Raw genomic sequence first — 21,993 nt, 5'->3', positions numbered from 1 at the left:
TTCGGTTATAAGAAAATTGTACGGTTCAGATGGCGATGATACTTTGAGGGATTGGAATCTGGCTGGGCATTATATCGACCCGCCAATTTTGCACCATCCTTTAAGCTATCTTGATTCTCTTTTCCGTTATCCTTGGCGATAAAATATTCATACGTCGACAATCTTACACAGATCCAGTCATATGTTCTAAGCGGTATTATGGATACTATAATCGACCTCCTATGCTGAGGGTATCTTTAGGACATAAATGCACACATACAACATAACAAAAACCTACGCTATGCTATCTTGCAAATCGCGTCGGGCTACTTTCCATTTTTCAGCTGCCACTCCTCCTTGATCCAGTATTACTTCCTCCTGTTCCTCTTCTTCCATGACCTCATCGACTCCAACAGCGTCTTCGTCCTCATACCTCGCATATGCTGTTACAGGCTTCTTCATCCACTCCAATTTTACTTGTCCCTCTGTCACTTGCGTCGCTTTGGCGATCTTTGTGACTAACGCAGGTGAATAGGTGATCATGTCCAGCTCGAGTTCCTGGAAAATCCAAGTAAGCCACTACAATACTATCGTGATGCATTGAAGTATAGCTTACCTTGCAAGCAATCATATCTCCGATCTTCAATGATTTAATGCCATCCACACTCAGAACAGGTAAAATCTCAAAATCTCTTTCTACTCTCTCCCAGAGCGACTCTTCCGGATCGCCCATATCGGCGTTCATCATTTCTTCTTCATCATCACCCCCGTCCATCTCTATCTCCTGCCTATCAGACCAACCTTGACCTTGATTACTGTTTGAGGGTTCCTCCTCGACTAAACTTTTGTGGCGCTGACTCCTCCTGGGCGAAGTGGGTGCTCTAGGGAACTCAGCCGAAGTCACAAATAGGTTACTGGGTAAATCCACCATTCGAGAAGGGATTACCATTTCTTCTTTTCTGACACCGAGCTCTTCCACGTAAGGCGTATCTTGAAAAGGTAAAGCGGCATCTATATTTTCATTCGCCTGATCCGATTGATCTTGTTTCACTTTTATTCCATCCGCCTCAAACGATATGTCTTCTCCTTGATCTTCGTTATTATCCCTAAATACCGTTTTGATGCCCTTCTTATCTTTCATATCACTCAAAAACCCTTTCTTCTTATTCCTATTTGACATACTACCGGGAACAGGTATCTGTTGCTCTCCCGGACTAACAATTGCTGCAGTCGCCGTCACAGCTTCGACGACACTTTCACTCGTCCGCTTATCACGAGGTGGCTGTTGACTTATCTGTTTCTTCTTGTATTGTTTGGCTAGTCGACGACGGGCATTCCGATTCTTGGTGGACGATTTACCTTCACCTGGAGGAACTCGTGAACTGCCATCACTGGTTGTAAGGTCAGTGAATGCTTGCGAAAGATGATGAAGATGCGAGACTTACGATGACTTTGATAGGACTGGGTAATGGCTCGACGGGGACGAAGATGAACTTGAACTTGAAGAACTTGAAGATGAACTTGAAGAGGAAGAAGAAGAAGAAGAAGAAGAAGAAGTTGATGATGATTCTGAATCCGAGCGTGAGTCGAAGGAGCTAGAGGAAGAGGAGCTAGCACTGGATGAGGATGATGAAGACGAAAGGGATCTTGCACGTTTCGCAGGAATAGGATCTGTGGGTGGTGGGATAGCTTGTGATGGTGGTGGAACGGAAGAGACGATAGGCGGTCGTGTAGTTGAGCTGATATTGACCTGGGGCGTCTTGCTGGTCGATGTCCTTCGCTTCTTCCTGATCTTATCACTATCTTCGCTTTTGTCACGAGCTTTGCGCTTCTGATTTTTAACCGGATCTACTTGGACTTTCGAGCTTCCAGGTGCTGACCTCACCCTACTTGTCCATCAGTTGTTGCTGCACTGTGCAAAGATCTCGAGTCGGTGGACTTACGAGACTACGTCGCCACTCTCGATCACTCCTACTTGACTCCCCGCCAGGAGTTCAAACCCATCTATCTCCAAAACCAACTCCTTAGCTTTGGAGACATGTTGAGAAACTACCGAGATGGATCCCAGGATATGTTTTTTCAGATCATGTACGGTCTTGCATCCTTCTGGTACCGGTAGAATCAGTTTTGCCGAAGCGAAAGGTGGAAGTAGTGCCAGCTTGACTCTCATCCTATTCTTGGTAGATCGCCGGAGATGGTAAGATCGGTTTGTTGCGCAGATGTTTAAAGATGAAAGCGAGAAAGATCAGTTGCGATTGAAATTCTCAACGTTCACCTCGGCAGACTGGAGGTGGAGGACAGATCTCGAGACCACTTGACATGCGGCCATTGCCGCTTTAACCCCTTCACCACTCGTACTGGTTAGTAGTGTTAGACGGCCGAGGACAATAGGCGATCCTCATCATCTTCATACTCGAGATCTTTGACATTGCCTGTCGTCATGTTTCACATGGTTGATCATCTCATTCAAATCAGGTTTCTGAAACACCTCCACCACCGATTCATTTCGGCTTCATCATCTAGTCATCCGTACCGTAACATGTGTAGTCCGAACTAGCCTTCTAAGATTCGTGTGTATTTTATCCGAATCAGGACTTGTGAGACACTCATTCCGGTGATCTACCAGTTTTCATCCTCGATCAGACAATAAAATCATCATCGTATACGATGACACTGACATAAATGGCTTTTTGTAACATCTAACATGTCAAAACAGTACTATCTACCCCTTAACACACAACCCAAACAGTTGTATAAGGTCTCAAAACTGAATGCTATACCACGTGTAGGTGTCAGTCTCTATTCAAACATCTGAACTGATCGGATGTTTCTTAGGAGTGGTTTGATGGATCACCGAGTGAAGGTTGATGTTGATCTTGATGGGTAATGTTTGATTGGAATATGAAGTGAAGGATGTCCAGAAGGTATAAGATGGATCGTCTTGAAGACGTCGAGGAGGAAGATGTCTCCACAATAAACAATCACACATCACGAGCTCCAAAGCCAAACACAAATCATCAAGAATCGATCCAAATCAAAATCAATCAAATCACATACCAGAACAGAAAATTATAACTAAATACAATGTCTACCCACCCATTCTTCGTAAATCAAACTCCTTTCCTTCCTTCGGGATCTATCGCATCTTCATCCAAAAACACAATATACCCCATCCCATCATCCATATATGCCTCTTCATCAAATACACACAGTCGAACACAATCATCTACATCTGTCAATACTTTGGCATCGGTCGAATCTGCCACCTCCACTTCATCTATCTCATCTACCTCTTCATCATTCTCGAGATCGACACCCATCGATCGAGAATGTTTACGATGGATGCAACGTGAATCAGATTCGGAGCACATCTTCGGATCGGTCTCAAGTCGAGCAAGCGGCCTCAGTGTGGAGGAACGAGATGTCAGAAGACGAGCGATGGAAATTGAGGTCGAAACAACCACATTGAGCGGGGGAGAACAAAGCGAAGAATCCAATATCAAGGCGATCAAGGCTGAAAGAAGGAAAGGCAGAGTTGGGAAGTGGTTCTGAATCTATCAGAAACGAGAAGCACGAAGGAGCATCTTATACATATATCTATGGACACATCTACCAAATTGTTGTACATTATCTTGTTGTATATATCATACGCGTCAATGCATCAACATTACTTCTTACGAGGATGAACAGAAAAACAAACGCGCGTTTCCAGTGTACTCGTAGAGTTTGTCGGGTTCGCTCGGCCGACATGCAGGCACGAGCCACTAACTTCCGGCGTTATCCCAAAGGTTTTAAAGGTTATTTTATTTTCGCTTTCAAAATTTCACTTTGGGAGATGTATGGTTGGTTGGGATGATTTCGAGTCATGTTAACGTCCCTCCACTTGCACATGTCCACTTTGTTTCGCTTCGGCCGGTCCGATTTCCTCTTGTTTTCCCAACAACCTCGGTCCAATATTTCGAAGCCATCATTCATGCTCGCGTTGAGTCGGACAGAAGAAACTTTTCTATCTTTACTCTTTTATCTCAAATCCCAACAACATCGACAACATATCAAAAGGATCTCGTTGAGGAAGCATCCGAGAACGAGCGACATAGTCAAACATGTCTACCACGACCGAAGAGAAGCTCGCGGGAGCTCAAGCTATATCAGGTGAAGATGATAGTAGATCACCTTCGACCATACCCGACCACAAGCAATCCCTCGCTCAGGAGATCGCAGCGATGTCGCCTGAGGAATACGAATTAGCAGAAAAAAATTTGGTATGGAAGATTGATAGAAATCTGGTTCCTTGGATGACGTGAGTCACCCAATCGAAAGGATGGTCCTTTGATGGTCGAATCATCCCTCAGTGAGTGTGTAAGCTGATTTGTCAAATGATAGGTTACTCTTCACAATGTCTTTCTTGGACAGAATCAATATAGGTACAGCAAAACTTGCTGGCTTGAACACGGATCTAAAATTGACTTCCTTACAGTATAACAACGCTTCGATGAGTGAGTTGGATTATTCATCTTGGGTTCAAGTATTAGTAAATTTGGCTGACTAAGCTCATCTATCTTGTGTTAATTCAGTCTTCTTCGTCAGGTAAGTTTAGTCCAGCCAAGCATTACCAACCATGCCATAGCACGAAGCTAATGAAGGGGATTTTACAGTTACGTCGCAGCTGAAGTACCTTCAAATCTCGTTCTCAAGAAATTCAGACCATCAAGATGGATTCCATTAATCATGATCGTTTGGTCAATCTTCCAGACTACTAGTAAGCCATAAACTTCTGTCAATCTACCAAAAGCCTTGGCTAATGACATGAATTGATCCGTTTGTAGTGGGTCTCGTCACAAATTACCATCAACTGCTTGCTCTTCGATTTTGTCTCGGTTTAGCTGAGAGTGGTTTATTCCCCGGTATCTCGTTCTTCTTGACTGGATGGTACAAGCGTAAAGAAGCTTCCAAAAGAATCTCACTTTTCTTCGCTGGTGCTGTGTTAGCAGGAGCGTTCGGTGGTATTTTCGGATGTGAGTTATTACTCGATCACACATTGTGATGAACTTTGTGTTCTCAGACTGATGCCTCCGTAATGCATAGACGCATTGAGTCGGATGGATGGTGTTGGAGGGAAAGCAGGATGGTCCTGGATCGTGAGTGACATCCCAGCTTTCCACCCTCATCATCAACAAAAATCGCACAAAGTTTTGAGATTTTGAGCTGACTGGGTATTGTCATTTATGCAGTTCATCATCGAAGGTCTCCTATCATTTGTCATTGGTATCGCATCTATCTGGATGGTTCACGACTGGCCAGATCAAGCTAAATTCTTGACTCCGCTCGAGAAAGAGATGGTCATCTTGAGATTGAAGGAGGATACTGGTATAATGCAAGAAGGGACATTCAGCTGGAAGGTCATCAAGAGAGCTTTGAAAGATTGGAAGGTGAGTCTAACACATTTTTTGTGAATCGTATCACAAAAGCTGGACTGATGTTAGGTCTGGAACGCAGACACCCACTTTCATGTTGATGTACATCGGTTGTGCGGAACCCATCTACAGGTAAGTCTGTGTGCTGATCTCGCACATCTCATACGACTAGGACTTGGGCTGATATCGTCTGCTTCATCAGTCAATCGTACGTCAAACCATGGTCATAGATTTCATTCTCTTACAGAAACTAACCCTTCTTTAGGCTGTTCTCTCCTACCATCATCGCTGCTCTCGGTCGATTCACTACCCCTCAATCCCTTCTGCTCAGTACACCTCGTGAGTATTCTGTCGCCTCACAAATGGTGAGGCTAATGGTTTTATAAATTTATTAGCCTACGTCCTTGCATTCATCACCACCATGACTACCGCCTATCTCTCCGATCGCACAGGTAAACGAGGATTCTTCTTGATGTTCTGGTCAGCAATGGCTGCTATTGGATATCTGCTCTTCTTGACTGTTCCTATAAGGTATCCTGTGAGTCGAACTTCCTAATGACCTGTGGGTCATGGGTCAGAGAAAAGGCTGATCTTGGTGGAAACGAAAATAGGGGGTCTATTACTTTTCCGTGTTTTTGACTACTTGCTCAATAGCTCCCTGTATAGCAACTGTGATTGTCTGGTCAGGAAATACATTCGGTAATCACTGTAAGTCCAACATCCTCCTTTGATGAAAAAAATTCAAGTGCGTAGCTGGATTGTGAAATGACTTTTTTTGTTTCCGCCACAGACAAAAAAGCCACTTCGATGGGTTTGATATTCTCCCTAGGTAACTCGGGGGGTATCATCTCTTCTCAAGTATACCGAGGCAAGGACTCGCCCAGGTTCCTCGTAGGTCAAGGAGTGACATTTGGGTTCTCGTGCATATGCTTCATATCAGCTTGTATAATGTATTTCGGCCTACGCCGAGAAAATAGACGAAGAGAGAAACTCTACGGACCTGCTCCTGGACCAGGACAGAGCCACGAATGGTCTTCTGAAGAAGGGAAGAGGAAATATGGTTTGGAGGGTTTGACGAAAGAGCAAATCGTTGAATTGGGTGATGATCATCCTGCTCATAGGTTTATCTTATAAACGTAATTTATCGCAAGGGTAATAGGGGTCTTTTGCGGTGTGCAGTAGATCTTTAGATCGTCTAGACTATTTAGATTATTTAGATATATAGATTAGACACATCGTTTGCATGCATTTCATAGTTCATGGTAGCACTGGCATCAAGAGCGGAGCATGAGGATAGTGTGGAATATGGGAATATTTAATCACATCCACAGCAGGATTTCCCTTCCCGTGAGGCCAGAGTCACTTCTTGGACCCCCATCGACTAACCAGGTTTGATGCGGTACCGGGTGGGATTACATTGGTACTTCCGTCTTCTTGATTCCGTGGACAAGCTGGAGAGGGTGCGGAATACAAGTCCGAACTTTTTCGAGTTGATTTGGGTGGAAGACTGAGTGTCCCCAGCGGTGGAGTTGAGATTAAGCGGGGATATGGGGCGATCAAAGTTGGTGTTCTGTAAAACGCCACTCTGGTGAGATATTTCGAAACATACATGCTGCTGACATTTGGTCAATCCAGGTGAATTGCCTATTTAATAACTGGAAAAGTCCACATCCTGGCTGTCTACGAGCAAGGGTCGGTTGCCAGTCGAGAATGCATGACATATGCGTTGTAAACTTCACGCTATGGAAAGTATTGGTCAGACGAGATGGTAGACATATTCTCTATTGGAAACAATGGAGAATCAAACTCTCTTTACAGGCTAGCTCAGGTATACGGAGTACTTATCTGTGGCAGATATAATGCTTATTCAAATCTCTCCTAATGGTGAAGCTGGTCGAGTGTGGGGTTCTTTCTTCCAATCATAATCTTCTTCAGCCAATTCCTAAAGTCACCGTAAGTGTCATCACGATTGCCCTCGCAAAAAAGTTGTTCACAGCAGGCATGCAGGCTACTCACCATCAATCTCATAGGCAAACCCTTCACATTTCCTTGTTCATCTACAGCGGCTTTGCTCTGCAGAGCGATTGGCCAATATCAGCACTCGTACTGACCGAGATTTACTTGTATCATGACTGACCTTGAAAATCGGCGAGACTATATTAGGCCATCTGTTACCGTTATTTTCCTTTAGCCGTTCATCATTCAACTCTTCTTTCATTTCATCATAAAATAAAACATCTGCAAATTCAAAGAGTGAAAGAAAGGTAGATCATCAGCTTTAGGATTTTATATCCGGCACTACTGTATATGGACAAATTCTTACCTCCGCTATAAGTCACTTGAGGGTACGTATGAGAGGACATGCGTTGTGAGCCTTGTTGAGTGGGTACTCCGTTCCAATATGATGACATACCTTGGTCGCCCCAGTAATATGCATGACTAAGGCCCGAGGGTCCCATGGGATTGTGGACGTATATATCAGGACCAGACATTGCAGCTGGCCTTGAGTGATTCGTCAACCCATACAGTGGATTATACTCATCTTGGGACCATCGACCATCAATGGGCGGTCTACTCATCTGACTTGTAAGAAGGTAGAACGTGTTCGGCGGCGGGTAGCCGGACTGGGTCTGCGAGGGGATTGAAAAATCGCTCATTGTGGTGGTCCCTTGAGTACAAGACTGACAATCACAGCGAAATCCCTGAGGTGGTGGCGGTAAGAAGGCTATAGCTTCATGGCAATTCTCGCCTGCTCGTGGGAGGCCCGTCCTGGGCAGCTCAGAAAAGTTCGTGGACGGTAGAAACCCCATTTGAGCTTCGAACGCAGGACATTGACTCCCATCACTTGTAGTGGGACAACCCCATGGTGGCGGACCTTTGTACATGAACTGAGTGTCAGGAAATTCTTGCGAGGATGGGTTCGCTCGACGGCTGGTGGGTGTGGGTGGTTCACCACAGCCAGTCCTTGATATGTTGTCAGAGTGGTTCTTGTCAGACTCCATTGCAGGTGTGCGGTGTTCACGAGGGCGTGGTTACAGTAACGTCGCAGTATCAGGAATTACCTTCTCGCGGATGGCAAAGTGAAATGGTGGGTCAGAATGCTGACCGGGGTATTCAAGTGAATTAGCTAGCATATGTATGTCATACTCGTACAGCTGAACTTGAATGTACGGAGTTGCTATTTCCAAGCTCCTTTGGGGAATCACATCTCTCGACAAGGAGGAGACATGTGTGTTGGAGCGCATGAATGGATGGAACTGCTCAGTCTGATGACCACCCACCACCCCACAACGGCTTGTCCCCAAGGGCTCATCGGCCTGTACAAGGTTTGTCAAGACGCTAAGGGACAGCACAACATGTAATGATCATGCAGCATTGAAAGCATATGGAAATATAACCGGATGGTGGGTTTAACAGAATGCATTGAACGATTGTATATGACAACGAGTAGATATTGCTAAACGCCCAGACAAAATTTGTTGGAGAATTCGTCGATAAGGTAGAATCGAGTTTTTTCGAAATTCTGGATTGGGACTGGACCATCTCCCCTCGTAGTTGAGCAAAGAGTATCATCTTTTGAAGACTGATTCATTGAATAACCCAGTGAATTTTCCGACAAGTCCATCCTGAGTATTATTAGTATCTTGCTGTTGATTAGTGCTACCTTGGCTGTATTCTACAGTATGGTAGTCAAGGGGCTGCATCAATCCGTAGTTTGCTGGGTCTGCACCACCGTATCCTTCCACCGGGGCATATGAGTGCTGAGATGGAGCAGTTTGAGGTGGTTGATTCTGATCAGAGTATCCGCCCCAATTGTACGTTTGCTCGTGTGATGGTTGACTAGTGCCCATCCACGCTTGCGATTGAGCGCTCGTGTTATGATCATACGCCGAGTTAGCGAACTGGTCCCACGAAGAGCTTACAGTCGGGTTGGTAAACTGATGAGGATCCCAACCCGGGGCTACGTGACCGACTTGTGAGAACAAGTTGTCCTGAACGACCGGCGTTGGAGCTTGGGAAGTCTTGCTACTTTCCTCTGCACCGTGCTCTACTTCTTCCTCTTTCAGATGCTGAGAGAAGAATTTACCGTTCGTAAGCATTCTGCTCAATTCTGCTTTCAGCGAAATAGCAAACTTACTGAATACCTACTTCGTCCGGTCCAACGCAGCCCTCCCTCGAAATCCGGTACGTTAGTGTTCGAACGAGCTTTCTCATACGATACTGGAGGCGCAGACGGCCAGCCATTATATCTATCATCCGGTCTTGATGAATACCCAAAAGGTTTATTCTTTGTTTTTCTTGCCTTGCATGGAAATGGACCATGATCGCATTTAGACCGGTAGGATAGAGCGCTAGGCTGCGGCTGTGTCAGATTGTAGTTAGATGCTAGGACGATTACACGATTCTAAGTCAATGCTTGTCGCCATTTGGATATCTCAAAAGCGAAGTTGCACTAGAAAGAATTAAACACCTACCTGTCCCGCTGTCCTGAAACGGTTGGTAGTGAAATGAGTAGGGATCGCCCATGTTAACAAAGTCTCCGAAAGATGAGCTGAGTGGTTAAGGTATTGCACAGAAGCAAGCTATGGAAAGCATGAGCATGACAAATGGCAAGCATGCAGTATGCAGTATGCGGCACAGATCTACATCTCCGGGTGATATTTGAGGCTGTGCAAAGAAGTCAGAGGCCGTCAAGGCAGAATGCTTCTTACCCACAAAGGAAGCTTGATGACGTGCATGATGTAGATACCTGAAGGCCTTCTGCACCATGAACTTCTGCAAGGAGTAGGACAACAGGTCACTGTCCGGGGTCTTGACAATCCAGATCAGCCGAGGACAAAAATTTGACACGAAAGGAAGAGAACACCTGTTTAGAATCCTGATATAGCAAGAAGCTGTTGGGAGAACATTGCTGTCTCTGTCCATTGGAGATTTGTCCCACGAGTGTCATTGTTCTGGTCGACAAACGTATTAGCCTCGTCATTGATGGTGTTATATCAATTTTCAGCGGCCCAACTCATGCGATTTGCCTTCTGAGTAGAACAATAAGGTTACTTCTCATGTCGAGTGCAATGGAGCCTCATGGCTAGCTCGGGTATGGATGTTCATCATGATTATCATGGTTGCCGGCTTGCCATCATCTAGTAGTACTTTCAGGAAACTGGGTCATGAGATGCATGACATCCAACGACTCAGTCTGGCACCGAGCGTGTTTCGGAACATAAATAGCTAGCGGACCAATAATGATATGTATACTTCCGCAAGCGTTCTCGAAGGTCAAATCTTATTAGGGCCTCCATATATTGTATCCGTGAATCGCTCATTGCTGCTTACCATCCCTGACCTGTTGAGGGACCTCCATAGCCAGAAGTCGGTCCATCAGAGCCTCCACTGCCATAAACAGGAGGGCCCTGCGAATTGAACTGACCAGAGGCTCCACTTTGGGCGGAAGACTTTTTTTTGTTGTTAAGCAAAGCGCCGATTGCGATAAGGCCCGAAGCAGCGTCCTTGGGTGGCCAAGCACCGGTATATCCAGCGGGTCTGGTTGATTGTACAGCCTGAGCGAGGATACCGGTGGGGCGGCCATTATTCCAATAAGACTGGGGATTACTTTGATAGTAGTCGAAACCCGTGCCGCTGGTGGGACCCGAGGCCACCGGGTAGCTACCTCCATAGGTTGGTTGACCCCAGGTTGGTGGCTGGCCGTAAGCCTGTTGAGGAGGGTTTACATAAGGCGCACCTGGGTGAGAAGGGCCATAGCTTTGAGTAGTCTGAGAGTGTGCATAGGATCCCTGCTGACCACCATAAAAACCTGAGTTACTTTGGTCGTGCGAGCCGTAAGTCCCAGCTGCAGGAGTGGAATTGCCGTATCCGCTTGGAACCTGATTAAACCCTTGAGGGGGATATGTCTGAGCTGGCCCCGGAGGGTATTGGGTCTCATTGCCGCCATAAGGATGAGATCCAAACGAACTATGCTCGTTTTGATATGAATCGTTGTTTCCATCTCCTTCGTGAGCGTACGGCATCTTGAGAATTATTACCCTCTGTCCAGAATTACACCAAGAGAGCCTTGTGGTGAAGTTTTGGGACGATAAGGATTGAAAAATGAATCCGAGTTAAAAGCAGTCTTTACCTCGTCTACACAAGGTGTTTATATACGTAGCCATTCCCTCTTTCGCGGCGACAATCTTTACCCGCCTCTTGTGCGTTGGTCGCAATGTCAACGAACGGCGAATCAAAGGAGGTATGGAGCCACAAAAGAGGTGAGAAGTGCCACAGTGTCGTCCGCGTTGAACGACTCATCCTTCACCTCCACCTCCAGCACCCACCGTTGTTGTTGTCGCTTGTTGACACATTCAACTTCGAACGAGTTCATGATTGCTTCTGGGAAATCCCTTCGTCACTTCCGTTCATAGATTGCATAGTACTCAAGATGGCCCCGAACATCACGGAGATCGATTCAACTTCTCGTGAGTTGGCTGACTCAAAGGCTTCTCACATTCCGCTTCTATACTCTGTAGGTGTAGGTGCTTGCTAACCTAGCTGTTCATTGCAGAGTTCGATGGTATCGTCAGGAGTTTGCCGCCAAGTCAGCTTCTTGTAATAGGTGAGAGACTCTTTTTTAACTGAAGTCACAATCAGAAGACAAAGCTGATGTATCGAAACGTAGATTTTCATGCGGTGAGTAGCGTTTCAGAAGTGGAGAAGAAAGGTCTAATTATGAGATATAGGTTTGGTGCGGTCCATGCCACGCTATTGCCCCGGTGCTAGAACAGCTCTCGAACTCTGTGAGTCTAATCACTTATGTGCTGAAGAAGGCTTGTTGTCGTGACTAGAAATAGGCTGATGCATATCTGTATACAGTATAAACACGTAAAATTCGTTGTATGTATAACATCCCTTCTGCGCTCAGACCTTCTTTTATCGATCAACCCATTGCTGATGTACAGTCACAACATAGAAAATAGATGTGGATCGACAAGCTCAACTCGCTCAGAGATTCCAGGTCAGGGCCATGCCTACCTTCAAATTCTTGAAGGGAGGAAGAGAAGTAGATGAGGTATGTCTGCAATTTGATATAAGTATAGCTTCACCGAAGCTAACTTCTGATCGACAGCTTCGTGGAGCTTCTCCTCCTCAGCTCAACGCTCTCGTCTCCAAGCATGCAGGCACACCAGCCGCCGCTACAAGCGCACAAGCCTCTTCGTCCTCATCCACCGTGAAATCATCTGCTTCTAGCGAAAGCACCGGATCCCTTCTCAAACACATCGTTTCAAATGGATTATCATGTCTCAACGAATCATCTGATCACCCACTTTCGTCAATCGTCGGACCCAACCCTGGACCAAAAGGGACATCGTACCTTGAATCAGATGCAGATGCGGAACTACTCATCTCCATCCCATTCCAAGATCAAGTAAAGCTCAAGTCCATCTCTATCTTCTCAGCCATCAGTCCTTCTCAAGCTCCTAAATCAATCAAGCTATTCATCAATACTCCCAATATCGATTTCACAGATGCGGAAAGTCTAAACCCAGCTCAGGAGATCGAATTGACACCCGAACAGGTCAAAGGTGAAAAAGTGGATTTGAGATTTGTTAGATTCCAAAACGTTAGAAGTTTACATATTTTGATCAAGGATAATCAGGAGGACGAGGAGACTACTAGGATCGATTCGATTGATATCTTCGGTACGAGTGAGTGATCTTTTTCGAATTTTTTCTTCCTGGCCTACCCAAGAGTTTTGTCTCTCCCTTCATGCTCCATTCCGTATCCCATCGCGATCTATTGTATATCTAGCTCAACCGGCTCCTTGCTGACACATCATTGTACTCTCACGATATAGCCGGAGATGCGAGTACCGAAAAAGCTCCTGCTGGGCAAGCTGCAGGCGGTGGTTCCATGATGGACAGACTAATGGGCAGAGCTTAGGCTCAATGCAGCTGTACTTCCGTGCTTCTTCCTGGGCCTGGATCGTAAGGATTTTTATCGTTGGATGCCTTGTATCATTGGTACACGCAGAGGCTAAGCTCTTGTAGCTGAGATGTATGTATGCGTATGTACCCGCAATGCGACTTTGAGATCATATTCATGAGATGACAGCGATTTGTCGATGTTTGCTGGAATCCGATCTGCCAAGCATATGTCGGGTGGTGGAGGTTGACCAATTGGAGGGATGACGTCGAATTGACCATACCATGCATACTCGAGTACCTCACACAACGTCACTACCCAACCACAAAGTCAGCAGTCTCAATCGAATATATGCATATGAGCTATACACACATATATATACAGTCAAGAGATCGTAAAATCATCTCTCCTCTCTCATACATATCCATCGTTTCTTTCCGCAATCAGCTCACATATACACCACATTTACAAGATGCAATCAATCCTTCATCCCATCATCGGTCCAGCCGGCCCCGAATCGAAAGATCTCACTGGTACGGTCAGTGTGATCACTGGAGGAGCATTAGGTATCGGATTTGAAGTTGCTCGATTCTTTGCACTGTATGGTGGTCATGTAATCATGGTCAACAGAAAGGAAGAACAAGGTGAAAAGGCGATCAAGGATATCGAAGCTCAGGTGAAGGAGAAGGGATCGAAGGGATCGGTGGAATGGCTAGGATGCGATTTGGGTGAATTGAAACAGGTTAAAGAGGTTTTTGGAGGCTTGGCCAAGAGACTTGATAGACTTGATTATGTGAGTAATCTCCCATATCGGGACACACTGTAGTATTCTGATAGTATTTGTACTGCTGGACTAGTTGATCTGCTCTTCTGGTATAAACTCTAACCAATTTGGTCTTGATGCCGACGGGATCGATCGACATTTCGGCGTAAACGCACTAGGCCATTACTACGTTATCAACCTCCTTTACCCTCTCTTACGAAAGACCACCAAGCTCCCTGGAGTGGAGAAGGGATCGGTCAGGATCGTCTTTGAATCATCGGAGATGCACAGGTTCGCACCTGGATCTGAAGACTCGGTGTCAAGAGGAAGAGGATGTCATTTCGGTTCTGAAGAAGAGATCACTGAGGCTGGTAAAGAGCTGGGACCAATCGAGTTGTACGGAAGGACCAAGTTGGCTATGATCCTTTATTCGAAAGCTATTAGGGACAAGGTGATCAAGAAGAATGGTGATGATATCTACATGTGAGTGAATGGTCTAATTTGTCAAGAGGCCGATGTTGTATCGGAGTAGATCACGCGGTATGCTGACGAACATTCGATCATCTAGTCTCGCTGTTCACCCTGGGGCTGTTAACACCGATATGCAAGAGCAGGTAAGCAGTCTATTTGAAGTGATGTCGTGGGAAAAGGTTGAGGCTGATTATCTCGGTAGTGGGAGGCCGCATACCCTGGTATCATCGGCAAGATTACCAAATACCTCACCATGGCCGGAGGTAGAGATCCTGAGCAAGGAAGTTACAGTGCCTTGTACGCTGCGTTGAGCAAAGAAGTAGTCGAGAAAGACTGGAATGGTGTCTACCTCAGTGACCCGGTGAGTGTTCACGCTCCCAGAAAAACATCGTAGACTCGGGTTGCTGACTGTGTATTTGATGGTTTTATAGGCAACTCTTGGTAAAGAGACTGCTCAAGGTAGTGATCTCAACCTTGCTACATCCCTTTGGGAATTAAGTGAGAGGATGGTCAAGCGAATCCTTGGTGAAGATGCCTTGGAAAGCTGGAGCAAGTAGATTTTGATACTTTCGATGCCTGTAGCCAAGTCAACACCGTGTAGCCTGTAGCGTCTAATCCAAATAAGATGTATTTCTTCGTCTTCCAATTCCAGGTTTGATGCATATTGGCGAGTTCATTCACGTTCAAAATGATGATGGAGCAGAGAACGGTCAAGGGCAATCACGTAAAACACCAATTTTCCCTACGTCATTCAAGTACAAGACAAATATTATTATTCCAATGGGAACATTCTTCTTATCATCTATTGCGCAATTGATAACAACATACTGACAATTCGGAATACCGCTATATAAAAAGCATCGAAATCTGGAATAATTCATGATCGCCAAGATGATTGTGCGATAGCTAGTGACTGATCACACCATGTGCCTGAGAAGCGGCTAGACTACGAGTGACTGGCGCAGTTATGGAAGAAAAACCTTCGGAGAGATACCTTCTTATCTCAATGAACCCTTTTTCTTCCGTTCATCTTTTCACGCTAAATCACGAGAAATCGATGGTATCATCTAACGCAACCTTTCTCCTTAGTGCTCTCATATGGTGTACAGATTACCATGCTGATAGGATCATGCAGTACTTACGGACATCTACTCATCGGACGTATGGCCCTAACTGCTCTCGCTTGCAATTACAGTTGCACCATCGAGTGATTGACGATGCAATTGCGAATTTGTTGGTAAAAATCAGGTCCCAGAAAGACGGTTGCTGCAATATAGCGTGATCGTCTCTTTTATATGCAGATTAGTGGATTGGCCAGTGATATAAGCCAGAATGGATGAATAGAAACGGAGGCCGTCCTCACCTGCATTATTCGCTCAGACTGCATCGCTCATTTTCTGTGTATATCGTTGACAATCAAAGTCTGTCCGAAGATGGCTATTCCAGCTCCTCCAGTCGTCGCCAACCCGAACCTTACGGAGGTGATCACCCCTGCCCCTGCACCCAAGGACAGTGCACCATCATCGCCTGGATCATATGACGATAAAAAGCAAAATGAACTGTACGCATACCAATATGGTACTGGACAGAACAGCCTCAACTCATCGGACGATGAGTTAGATGCGAAATGGTACGAACCTCCTGATAGTTACGAATCCAAACATCGATGGGATACTCGAGCCACCTGGACACCAGAGGAAGAAAATAAGCTAAGGAGAAGATTAGATCTTAAAGTCGCTTTTGTAGCTTGTATTTGCTTTGCGGCTCTACAACTTGATAGAGGAAATGTAAGCTTTTCCTTCTTGTCTCCACCAATAAGATGTCCGCTATATATATACATACTGATCATGAATATTGTGCATTGGGTAGATCTCAAACGCTTTATCGGATAATATGTTGGCTGATGTCGGTCTAACTACAAAACATTGTAAGTGAGATGTGTGTAAACTGACCTCAAGAGACAGTACGCTGATAGGTGAATTGTGTTTTCAGACAATTACGGAATGACCATCTTCTACCTTTGTTTTTTATCAGCCGAATTACCTTCTCAGATGAGTGAGTTCAAGCCTTCTCAATTAACATATATATTAGGATTATGCTGATTGATTTATGCCCTTGATAGTTTCTAAGAAAGTAGGAAGTGATGTCTGGATCCCGGTCCAAATGATGTTATGGTCCGTAGTGGCTATTGCTCAAGTGGGCATTAACGGTAAAAGTTCTTTCTACGCTACTAGAGCATTACTCGGATTACTTGAAGGGTCAGTATCACAGTCAGACTACTTGTTATATCGCTCAACTACTTGCTAACTCGAATCGCTGTTGTTGCCCTCTAATAGCGGTTTCATTGCCGACACCATCCTTTATCTTTCCTATTATTACACCTCAGCAGAATTAACTCTGAGGTTATCCTTCTTCTGGATCTCATATACTGCTACCAACGTGATTGGAGCGCTTTTGGCTGCTGGTTTACTGAAGCTCAGAGGTCACGGATCGATGGAAGGGTAAGTACATGCTGCTCACGACCTAAACTACCTGAGCAACTAGCAGGAAGCTGACCTATCATCCAATGAAATAGGTGGCGATGGTTGTTCATGTTGGAAGGAATAGTCACTTTCTTGATTGGAGTCTGGGCTTTCTTTTACTTGCCTGCTAGTCCGACTCAGACTGCCAAGTGGTGGAGACCCAAGGGATGGTTTACTGAGTGAGTCTTCGAGCTCGATGCGTCTTTTTGCAATTTTCTTTTCTTCTGATGTTCTTTCGCTGACCTGATAATGTAAATATCCTCAGACGAGAAGAGACTATCATTGTCAATAAAGTATTAAGGGATGATCCTACCAAATCGTCGAGTATGTCTTTCAGTCTTGCCTGTTCTTCACTACTGTATTGTATGCTGAAAGGGTTCGATCATAGTGCACAATCGAGAAGGTCTATCACTCGTTGATTTGTGGAGATCCCTCACGGACTACGACATGTGGCCTTTGTACTTGGTAAGTGTAGCTCGAACTGAAAAGATCATCTTGTTGTGTAAACTATATCGCTAAACGGTCCATTGGTCTGTTCTTTTGTTAGATCGGTCTGGTAGCATTCATCACCCCTTCAACCGTCCAAGCATATTTCACCTTAACCTTGAAGAATCTGTAAGTCTACTTGCGACTTCGTCTATCTATCTAGGAGTCTATACTTGAGAACTGAGAGAATTGACTTCGTTGTTTGTAGGAAATATACTACTCTCCAAACCAATTTATTGACTATCCCATCATGGATCCTATTCGCCATTGGTAATTTCACCTGTGCCTATTTCTCCAAGAAATTCAATAGTCGATTATTGTTCATCCTCGTTCAACCTGTTTGGCATTTGAGCTTCATGATCGTCCTCGTGACTTTACCTGATACTACTGGTCGATGGGTCAAATATGCCATATTGACTTTGGTCCAAGGTTATCCAGTGAGTCGAGCCTCACTTCTTTAAAACAGTCTTCACAGTCATCTAACTGTTGTGTCCTATTGCTTTTAGTATTGTCACCCTATCCTCGTTTCGATGAATAGTATGAACGCCGGTTCAGTACGTACTCGAACCGTAGCAAGTTCAGTGTACAACATGTTCGTCCAGGCTGCTTCGTTAGTAGCTTCAAACGTGTATCAACCTTGTAAGTGATATCTTCCAACGTCATGTCATTGTACAATATACATTACTGATTGTGTTTACGTACTCTAGCCGACTCGCCATATTACCATAAAGGTAATAGAGTCCTTGCTGCTTTATCAGCTGCATCTATCGTTTTGGTTTTATCAGCGAAATTATGGTATATCTATAGGAACAACCAGAAATCAAAGATCTGGGATTCATGGACTGTACAAGAGAAGGAAGATTATCTAAAAACGACGAAGGATAAAGGTAATAAGAGGTATGCTTGCTTTTGCCAGATCTGAAATCTGCGGAAAGCAAGGGATAAGGGCTGACGATACATTTGGTCCACTGTAGACTGGATTTCAGATTCTACCATTGATCAAGATGGGGAAGAATACTGTAAATATATATTACATTTTAATCAACGAATTGACGGGAATATTTACAAAATGTGAAGTATATGAAAGTGCGGTTATATCCTAGTCCTGCGAAAATAGATGAGCTGTTTGATTGATATCAATAATTTACCGTAGATATAAAATGCAGAAGATGTCGTTCACCCTGGACTCATTCCTGAACACACATTAGATAGCGGCGATCGGATTGTACACCATGTTGACGTAATTGTGTCATTGTTATACTTTACAGTAGATCTACGAAGCATATCTACTATCCAAACTGGTCATAAGCCGATGACTAGGCGCTTTAGTAGGGATCGCACCGGCTTCGTTGACGCTCTGACCATTAGGTTCGTATATGTATGTCATAGCCATACCGGGTGTCTACGAACGTACATATGTACAGATTAGTACAGGACATTATAGCAGTCAGTCAGTCAAACAGTTGGTCATATTGTATGTGGAAAAGGTGCATCGTGTCACTCACAGTAGGTATTTTCTTCCTCTTCTTAGCTGTTTTATCATCATCATCCACCTCTTTACTTTTCGGTTTCAACATCTCGGTTATCTCCATTGCGAATACGTAGTATATCATACCTGCTAGACAGACTACAGCTATCTTCCTTTGAACTGGATCAAGTCCGTCTATGTAAGCAAAATGGCTTGCTCGTACAATCTTATGAGGAAGACAATAACGGATCAACTTACATATACCGATGATTACTATTGCACTGATCATTTTCAAATGCGTTAATCTCTTCTGCCACCTATCCCACCGACGACGATAAGGATGGTCAGCCACATAGACCTGATTTGGATGAGTATATTGGGGAGTCGGACATTCGAAACTCACTTCTTCCTATTCTTCTCATACGCTTCTATAGCCTTTTTGGCCTTTTTCTGCCTGGCACTTTCCTTAGCTTCTACTTCTAGTCTTAGTTGTTCTCTAGCTTCAGGCGTTTCTCGTTGATTGTAATGACCACTATACATCGAGGCGTCAAAGGCTTCCGCAAGTGTACAGATCAAGAAAGCCTCTCCTTAGGTTCTCGGGTTGTAAGAAAATATGTGAGGGGAAAGTTTACTTACACATGAGCGGAATTACCTGCTTCCCACCACATTGTCTTCTTCGTCGAATCTTGTCCACCAGCTAGACCCAAGGGGAAAGGAAATAATCTCGGTTTACCATCTCTTGTGGTCAAGAAATGTGAGGGATGAGCAGCGGCGTTTTCCTAGAACATGATTACAAGATATACGACATGTGAAGGATCAGTAAGCTCCTTGATTGGTCTGTACTTCATGCTATATGCAAAGCCCACTCACCCAATCATTCTTTTTCTTATCTATCTTACCTTTAACCAAAGGGTCATACCTCCCTTTCTCCTCTCTATGAGCTTTTTCAATTCGCTTGTGGTAGTTGTTCATCTGGGAAGTGATCACCCAATGACCTATCATCAGACATACCAACAGTAGCGAGGCCCTCTTGGACATTCCGACGATAGATCGGAAAGGCGCTGGGAGATGGAGGGAAGATAAGAACAGGGTCAGTGAGGAGATGAGGAGTGTGAGAAGATGGAACGGAGTAAGCGTTCTATAACGTGTGCAATTTGGATGAATACGGTGAAGATGTCAGCTGTATTGCACATGAACATCAGGGACGTTTGGGACGTCTTCCAGAAACTCACAGTCCATTTTTAGGTGCAAGTGGATCTTCGGTTATATCTGCCATTGTTTGTCGTGCTCAGATATTTGGGATTATTTTGAGGGTCAGTACGAATGCTCAGTATGTATCAGTATTTATTTACATTGCTAGAAATGAAAATATGAGCGTGAAATGTATTTTTCATATCTGTATTTCTTGTATGTCAGGCCGACCGAGGTGTTTCTAACGTTTCAACTGTTCATGCTGAAAAGAGTGATAGAATGAAAGGATGACCGGTGCGTACATATATCTTGTAGATAATGTCATAGGATCTGTACTGTGGTGCTCTGTTTATGTGGTTCATGTCGCATCGCAAGGCTAGAAGAGTACGAGTAATTGTCGATTGATTCGGGTCTAGCTTCTTTCAGGTAGGTTCGATGGTTACATACCCATCCATACCCGATTATGTAATGCGTTACGTAGGGAAGATGAGAAACTCAGGGTCAAACACCTATCAGAGTAAAACATTACAGGTATGATCGATCAATAATCAAAGTCTGGATTTTCATCATTTCATCTATTCTTACTCACACAGAATAGCACAGCCTCTGTCGAGTATGCTCCTCCTTCCTTGTGACCAAGATAGATCACAGACCATCACCTCTGGGTATATGTGTATATCGATGCATGTATTGCTGTATAATTCGACAAACACTTTTTTCGCATTCGCAATACCTAAATCTCATACACACCTCGCAGCATCCAGCACTGCGCGCGCAAAGTTAGCGGAACTGTGGGACCGCTTTAGCACCAGCACTAGCGTTATTCCTATTGTTGTTTGTTTGACCCTGAACAGCAGCAACACAGACACAGACATACGCATACAGCAAACAACCTTGTTCAAGTCATCATACATACCCGTAGTCAAGTTTCACCCTACTATATCCCTTCATCTACAATCAGGAGACAGTGGCTCAAACGATCTCATAGCATTGTCAGGAAACAAGAAGGGATCACTCTTGGCTCACAACATCAACTTCCGCCATCCGACATCGCCTTTTTAACCTTTTCGACAGGTACGACGAAGTCATTGCGCATTTTTAACTTTGCTGCTGCTGTTATTGTTGTCGTTTGTGAACAAAGATCAATGCGGTGGTTGTGGTTGTGGTTGCGGTAGTATTCATACACAACCTTGTTATCAAATCAAACAAGTCGAAGAAGATCGAACATTCATCAATAAATCAAAGACCAAGTTAAATAAAATGATGCATCTTCATCTATGAACAGTCGCTCTCAAAAGCAAGATTGAAAGAGAATAATAGATAGTTGGGAAAGGAAAGGATGATACTGTAACTGTAACTGTGACTGATACTGTGAGTTAGTTACGTTCATTTGGTTCCTTTCTACTTCTTCTTACGAAACCTCCCTTTCATACCTGCTTGATCTCTATTGTCCTCTGTTTTAGCTTGACAACCGCTCCACCCATCTCATCCTTATTTCTTCTGTCGCTCAGATGATAGAACAGGTGGGGGGATGAACAAGGTAACCCTCCGAGTTCCCCCTCTAGGACGTGCAGGTGATTGATTCGGTGTCGCTAAGACAATAGGATAGTTATCATCGTCATGTTTGATCGGAATGCTCTGGGGTTTTACTCGAAACACTGTCTTGCTTGTCTCAGAGATGTATACAATAGATCTATGATGAGATCATCTTCATTCTTCCTCTTCCCTCTTTTATACTGCGGTCTTTGATCTTTGTTCTTTTGGCTGTAGCAAAAGCTGTTCTCT

At 44.5% G+C, this 21,993-nt stretch overlaps 10 protein-coding genes across 10 annotated transcripts; 5 read left to right on the top strand and 5 right to left on the bottom strand.

The window, feature by feature from the left end:
- Positions 1–273: 273 nt before the first annotated feature.
- On the bottom strand, positions 274–2,149 carry I203_107694 (uncharacterized protein; the record flags this gene model as incomplete). The annotated part of the gene is made up of 4 exons (XM_065518241.1): positions 274–537; positions 596–1,370; positions 1,425–1,865; positions 1,923–2,149. The coding sequence occupies 4 exons, from the start codon at positions 2,147–2,149 to the stop codon at positions 274–276; spliced, it is 1,707 nt and encodes a 568-aa protein (XP_065372971.1).
- Positions 2,150–3,063: 914 nt separating this feature from the next.
- I203_107693 (uncharacterized protein) lies at positions 3,064–3,531 on the top strand (the record flags this gene model as incomplete). Its single annotated transcript, XM_019145765.1, has 1 exon — positions 3,064–3,531. One exon carries the CDS (start codon positions 3,064–3,066, stop codon positions 3,529–3,531), a length of 468 nt encoding a protein of 155 aa, XP_019005584.1.
- Positions 3,532–4,082: 551 nt separating this feature from the next.
- Positions 4,083–6,527, top strand: I203_107692 (uncharacterized protein; the record flags this gene model as incomplete). Its single annotated transcript, XM_065518240.1, has 12 exons — positions 4,083–4,279; positions 4,363–4,475; positions 4,554–4,566; positions 4,635–4,738; positions 4,806–4,994; positions 5,065–5,117; positions 5,211–5,408; positions 5,476–5,525; positions 5,659–5,732; positions 5,789–5,931; positions 6,005–6,101; positions 6,184–6,527. 12 exons carry the CDS (start codon positions 4,083–4,085, stop codon positions 6,525–6,527), a joined length of 1,575 nt encoding a protein of 524 aa, XP_065372970.1.
- A 733-nt stretch (positions 6,528–7,260) lies between these two features.
- I203_107691 (uncharacterized protein) lies at positions 7,261–8,395 on the bottom strand (the record flags this gene model as incomplete). The annotated part of the gene is made up of 4 exons (XM_019145763.1): positions 7,261–7,335; positions 7,410–7,466; positions 7,531–7,631; positions 7,717–8,395. 4 exons carry the CDS (start codon positions 8,393–8,395, stop codon positions 7,261–7,263), a joined length of 912 nt encoding a protein of 303 aa, XP_019005582.1.
- Positions 8,396–8,962: 567 nt separating this feature from the next.
- On the bottom strand, positions 8,963–9,493 carry I203_107690 (uncharacterized protein; the record flags this gene model as incomplete). Its single annotated transcript, XM_019145762.1, has 1 exon — positions 8,963–9,493. The coding sequence occupies one exon, from the start codon at positions 9,491–9,493 to the stop codon at positions 8,963–8,965; it is 531 nt and encodes a 176-aa protein (XP_019005581.1).
- A 1,230-nt stretch (positions 9,494–10,723) lies between these two features.
- Positions 10,724–11,419, bottom strand: I203_107689 (uncharacterized protein; the record flags this gene model as incomplete). Its single annotated transcript, XM_019145761.1, has 1 exon — positions 10,724–11,419. The coding sequence occupies one exon, from the start codon at positions 11,417–11,419 to the stop codon at positions 10,724–10,726; it is 696 nt and encodes a 231-aa protein (XP_019005580.1).
- Positions 11,420–11,826: 407 nt separating this feature from the next.
- Positions 11,827–13,325, top strand: I203_107688 (thioredoxin; the record flags this gene model as incomplete). The annotated part of the gene is made up of 8 exons (XM_065518239.1): positions 11,827–11,863; positions 11,950–12,000; positions 12,064–12,074; positions 12,125–12,181; positions 12,258–12,278; positions 12,355–12,453; positions 12,511–13,090; positions 13,240–13,325. The coding sequence occupies 8 exons, from the start codon at positions 11,827–11,829 to the stop codon at positions 13,323–13,325; spliced, it is 942 nt and encodes a 313-aa protein (XP_065372969.1).
- Positions 13,326–13,779: 454 nt separating this feature from the next.
- Positions 13,780–15,098, top strand: I203_107687 (uncharacterized protein; the record flags this gene model as incomplete). Its single annotated transcript, XM_019145759.1, has 5 exons — positions 13,780–14,100; positions 14,165–14,553; positions 14,639–14,684; positions 14,744–14,902; positions 14,973–15,098. The coding sequence occupies 5 exons, from the start codon at positions 13,780–13,782 to the stop codon at positions 15,096–15,098; spliced, it is 1,041 nt and encodes a 346-aa protein (XP_019005578.1).
- An 876-nt stretch (positions 15,099–15,974) lies between these two features.
- Positions 15,975–18,548, top strand: I203_107686 (uncharacterized protein; the record flags this gene model as incomplete). The annotated part of the gene is made up of 13 exons (XM_019145758.2): positions 15,975–16,328; positions 16,411–16,468; positions 16,534–16,596; positions 16,664–16,799; positions 16,878–17,042; positions 17,117–17,242; positions 17,329–17,387; positions 17,452–17,528; positions 17,611–17,678; positions 17,758–17,986; positions 18,056–18,188; positions 18,257–18,446; positions 18,524–18,548. 13 exons carry the CDS (start codon positions 15,975–15,977, stop codon positions 18,546–18,548), a joined length of 1,683 nt encoding a protein of 560 aa, XP_019005577.2.
- A 274-nt stretch (positions 18,549–18,822) lies between these two features.
- On the bottom strand, positions 18,823–20,293 carry I203_107685 (uncharacterized protein; the record flags this gene model as incomplete). The annotated part of the gene is made up of 7 exons (XM_065518238.1): positions 18,823–18,951; positions 19,055–19,197; positions 19,276–19,334; positions 19,421–19,549; positions 19,654–19,796; positions 19,888–20,155; positions 20,250–20,293. The coding sequence occupies 7 exons, from the start codon at positions 20,291–20,293 to the stop codon at positions 18,823–18,825; spliced, it is 915 nt and encodes a 304-aa protein (XP_065372968.1).
- Between the last annotated feature and the right edge of the window lie 1,700 nt (positions 20,294–21,993).

The sequence above is a fragment of the Kwoniella mangroviensis genome, chromosome 2 (genome assembly GCF_000507465.2).
Source record: "Kwoniella mangroviensis CBS 8507 chromosome 2, whole genome shotgun sequence".
Classification (NCBI taxonomy): domain Eukaryota; kingdom Fungi; phylum Basidiomycota; class Tremellomycetes; order Tremellales; family Cryptococcaceae; genus Kwoniella; species Kwoniella mangrovensis.
This window is presented reverse-complemented; position numbering and strand designations above follow the sequence as displayed.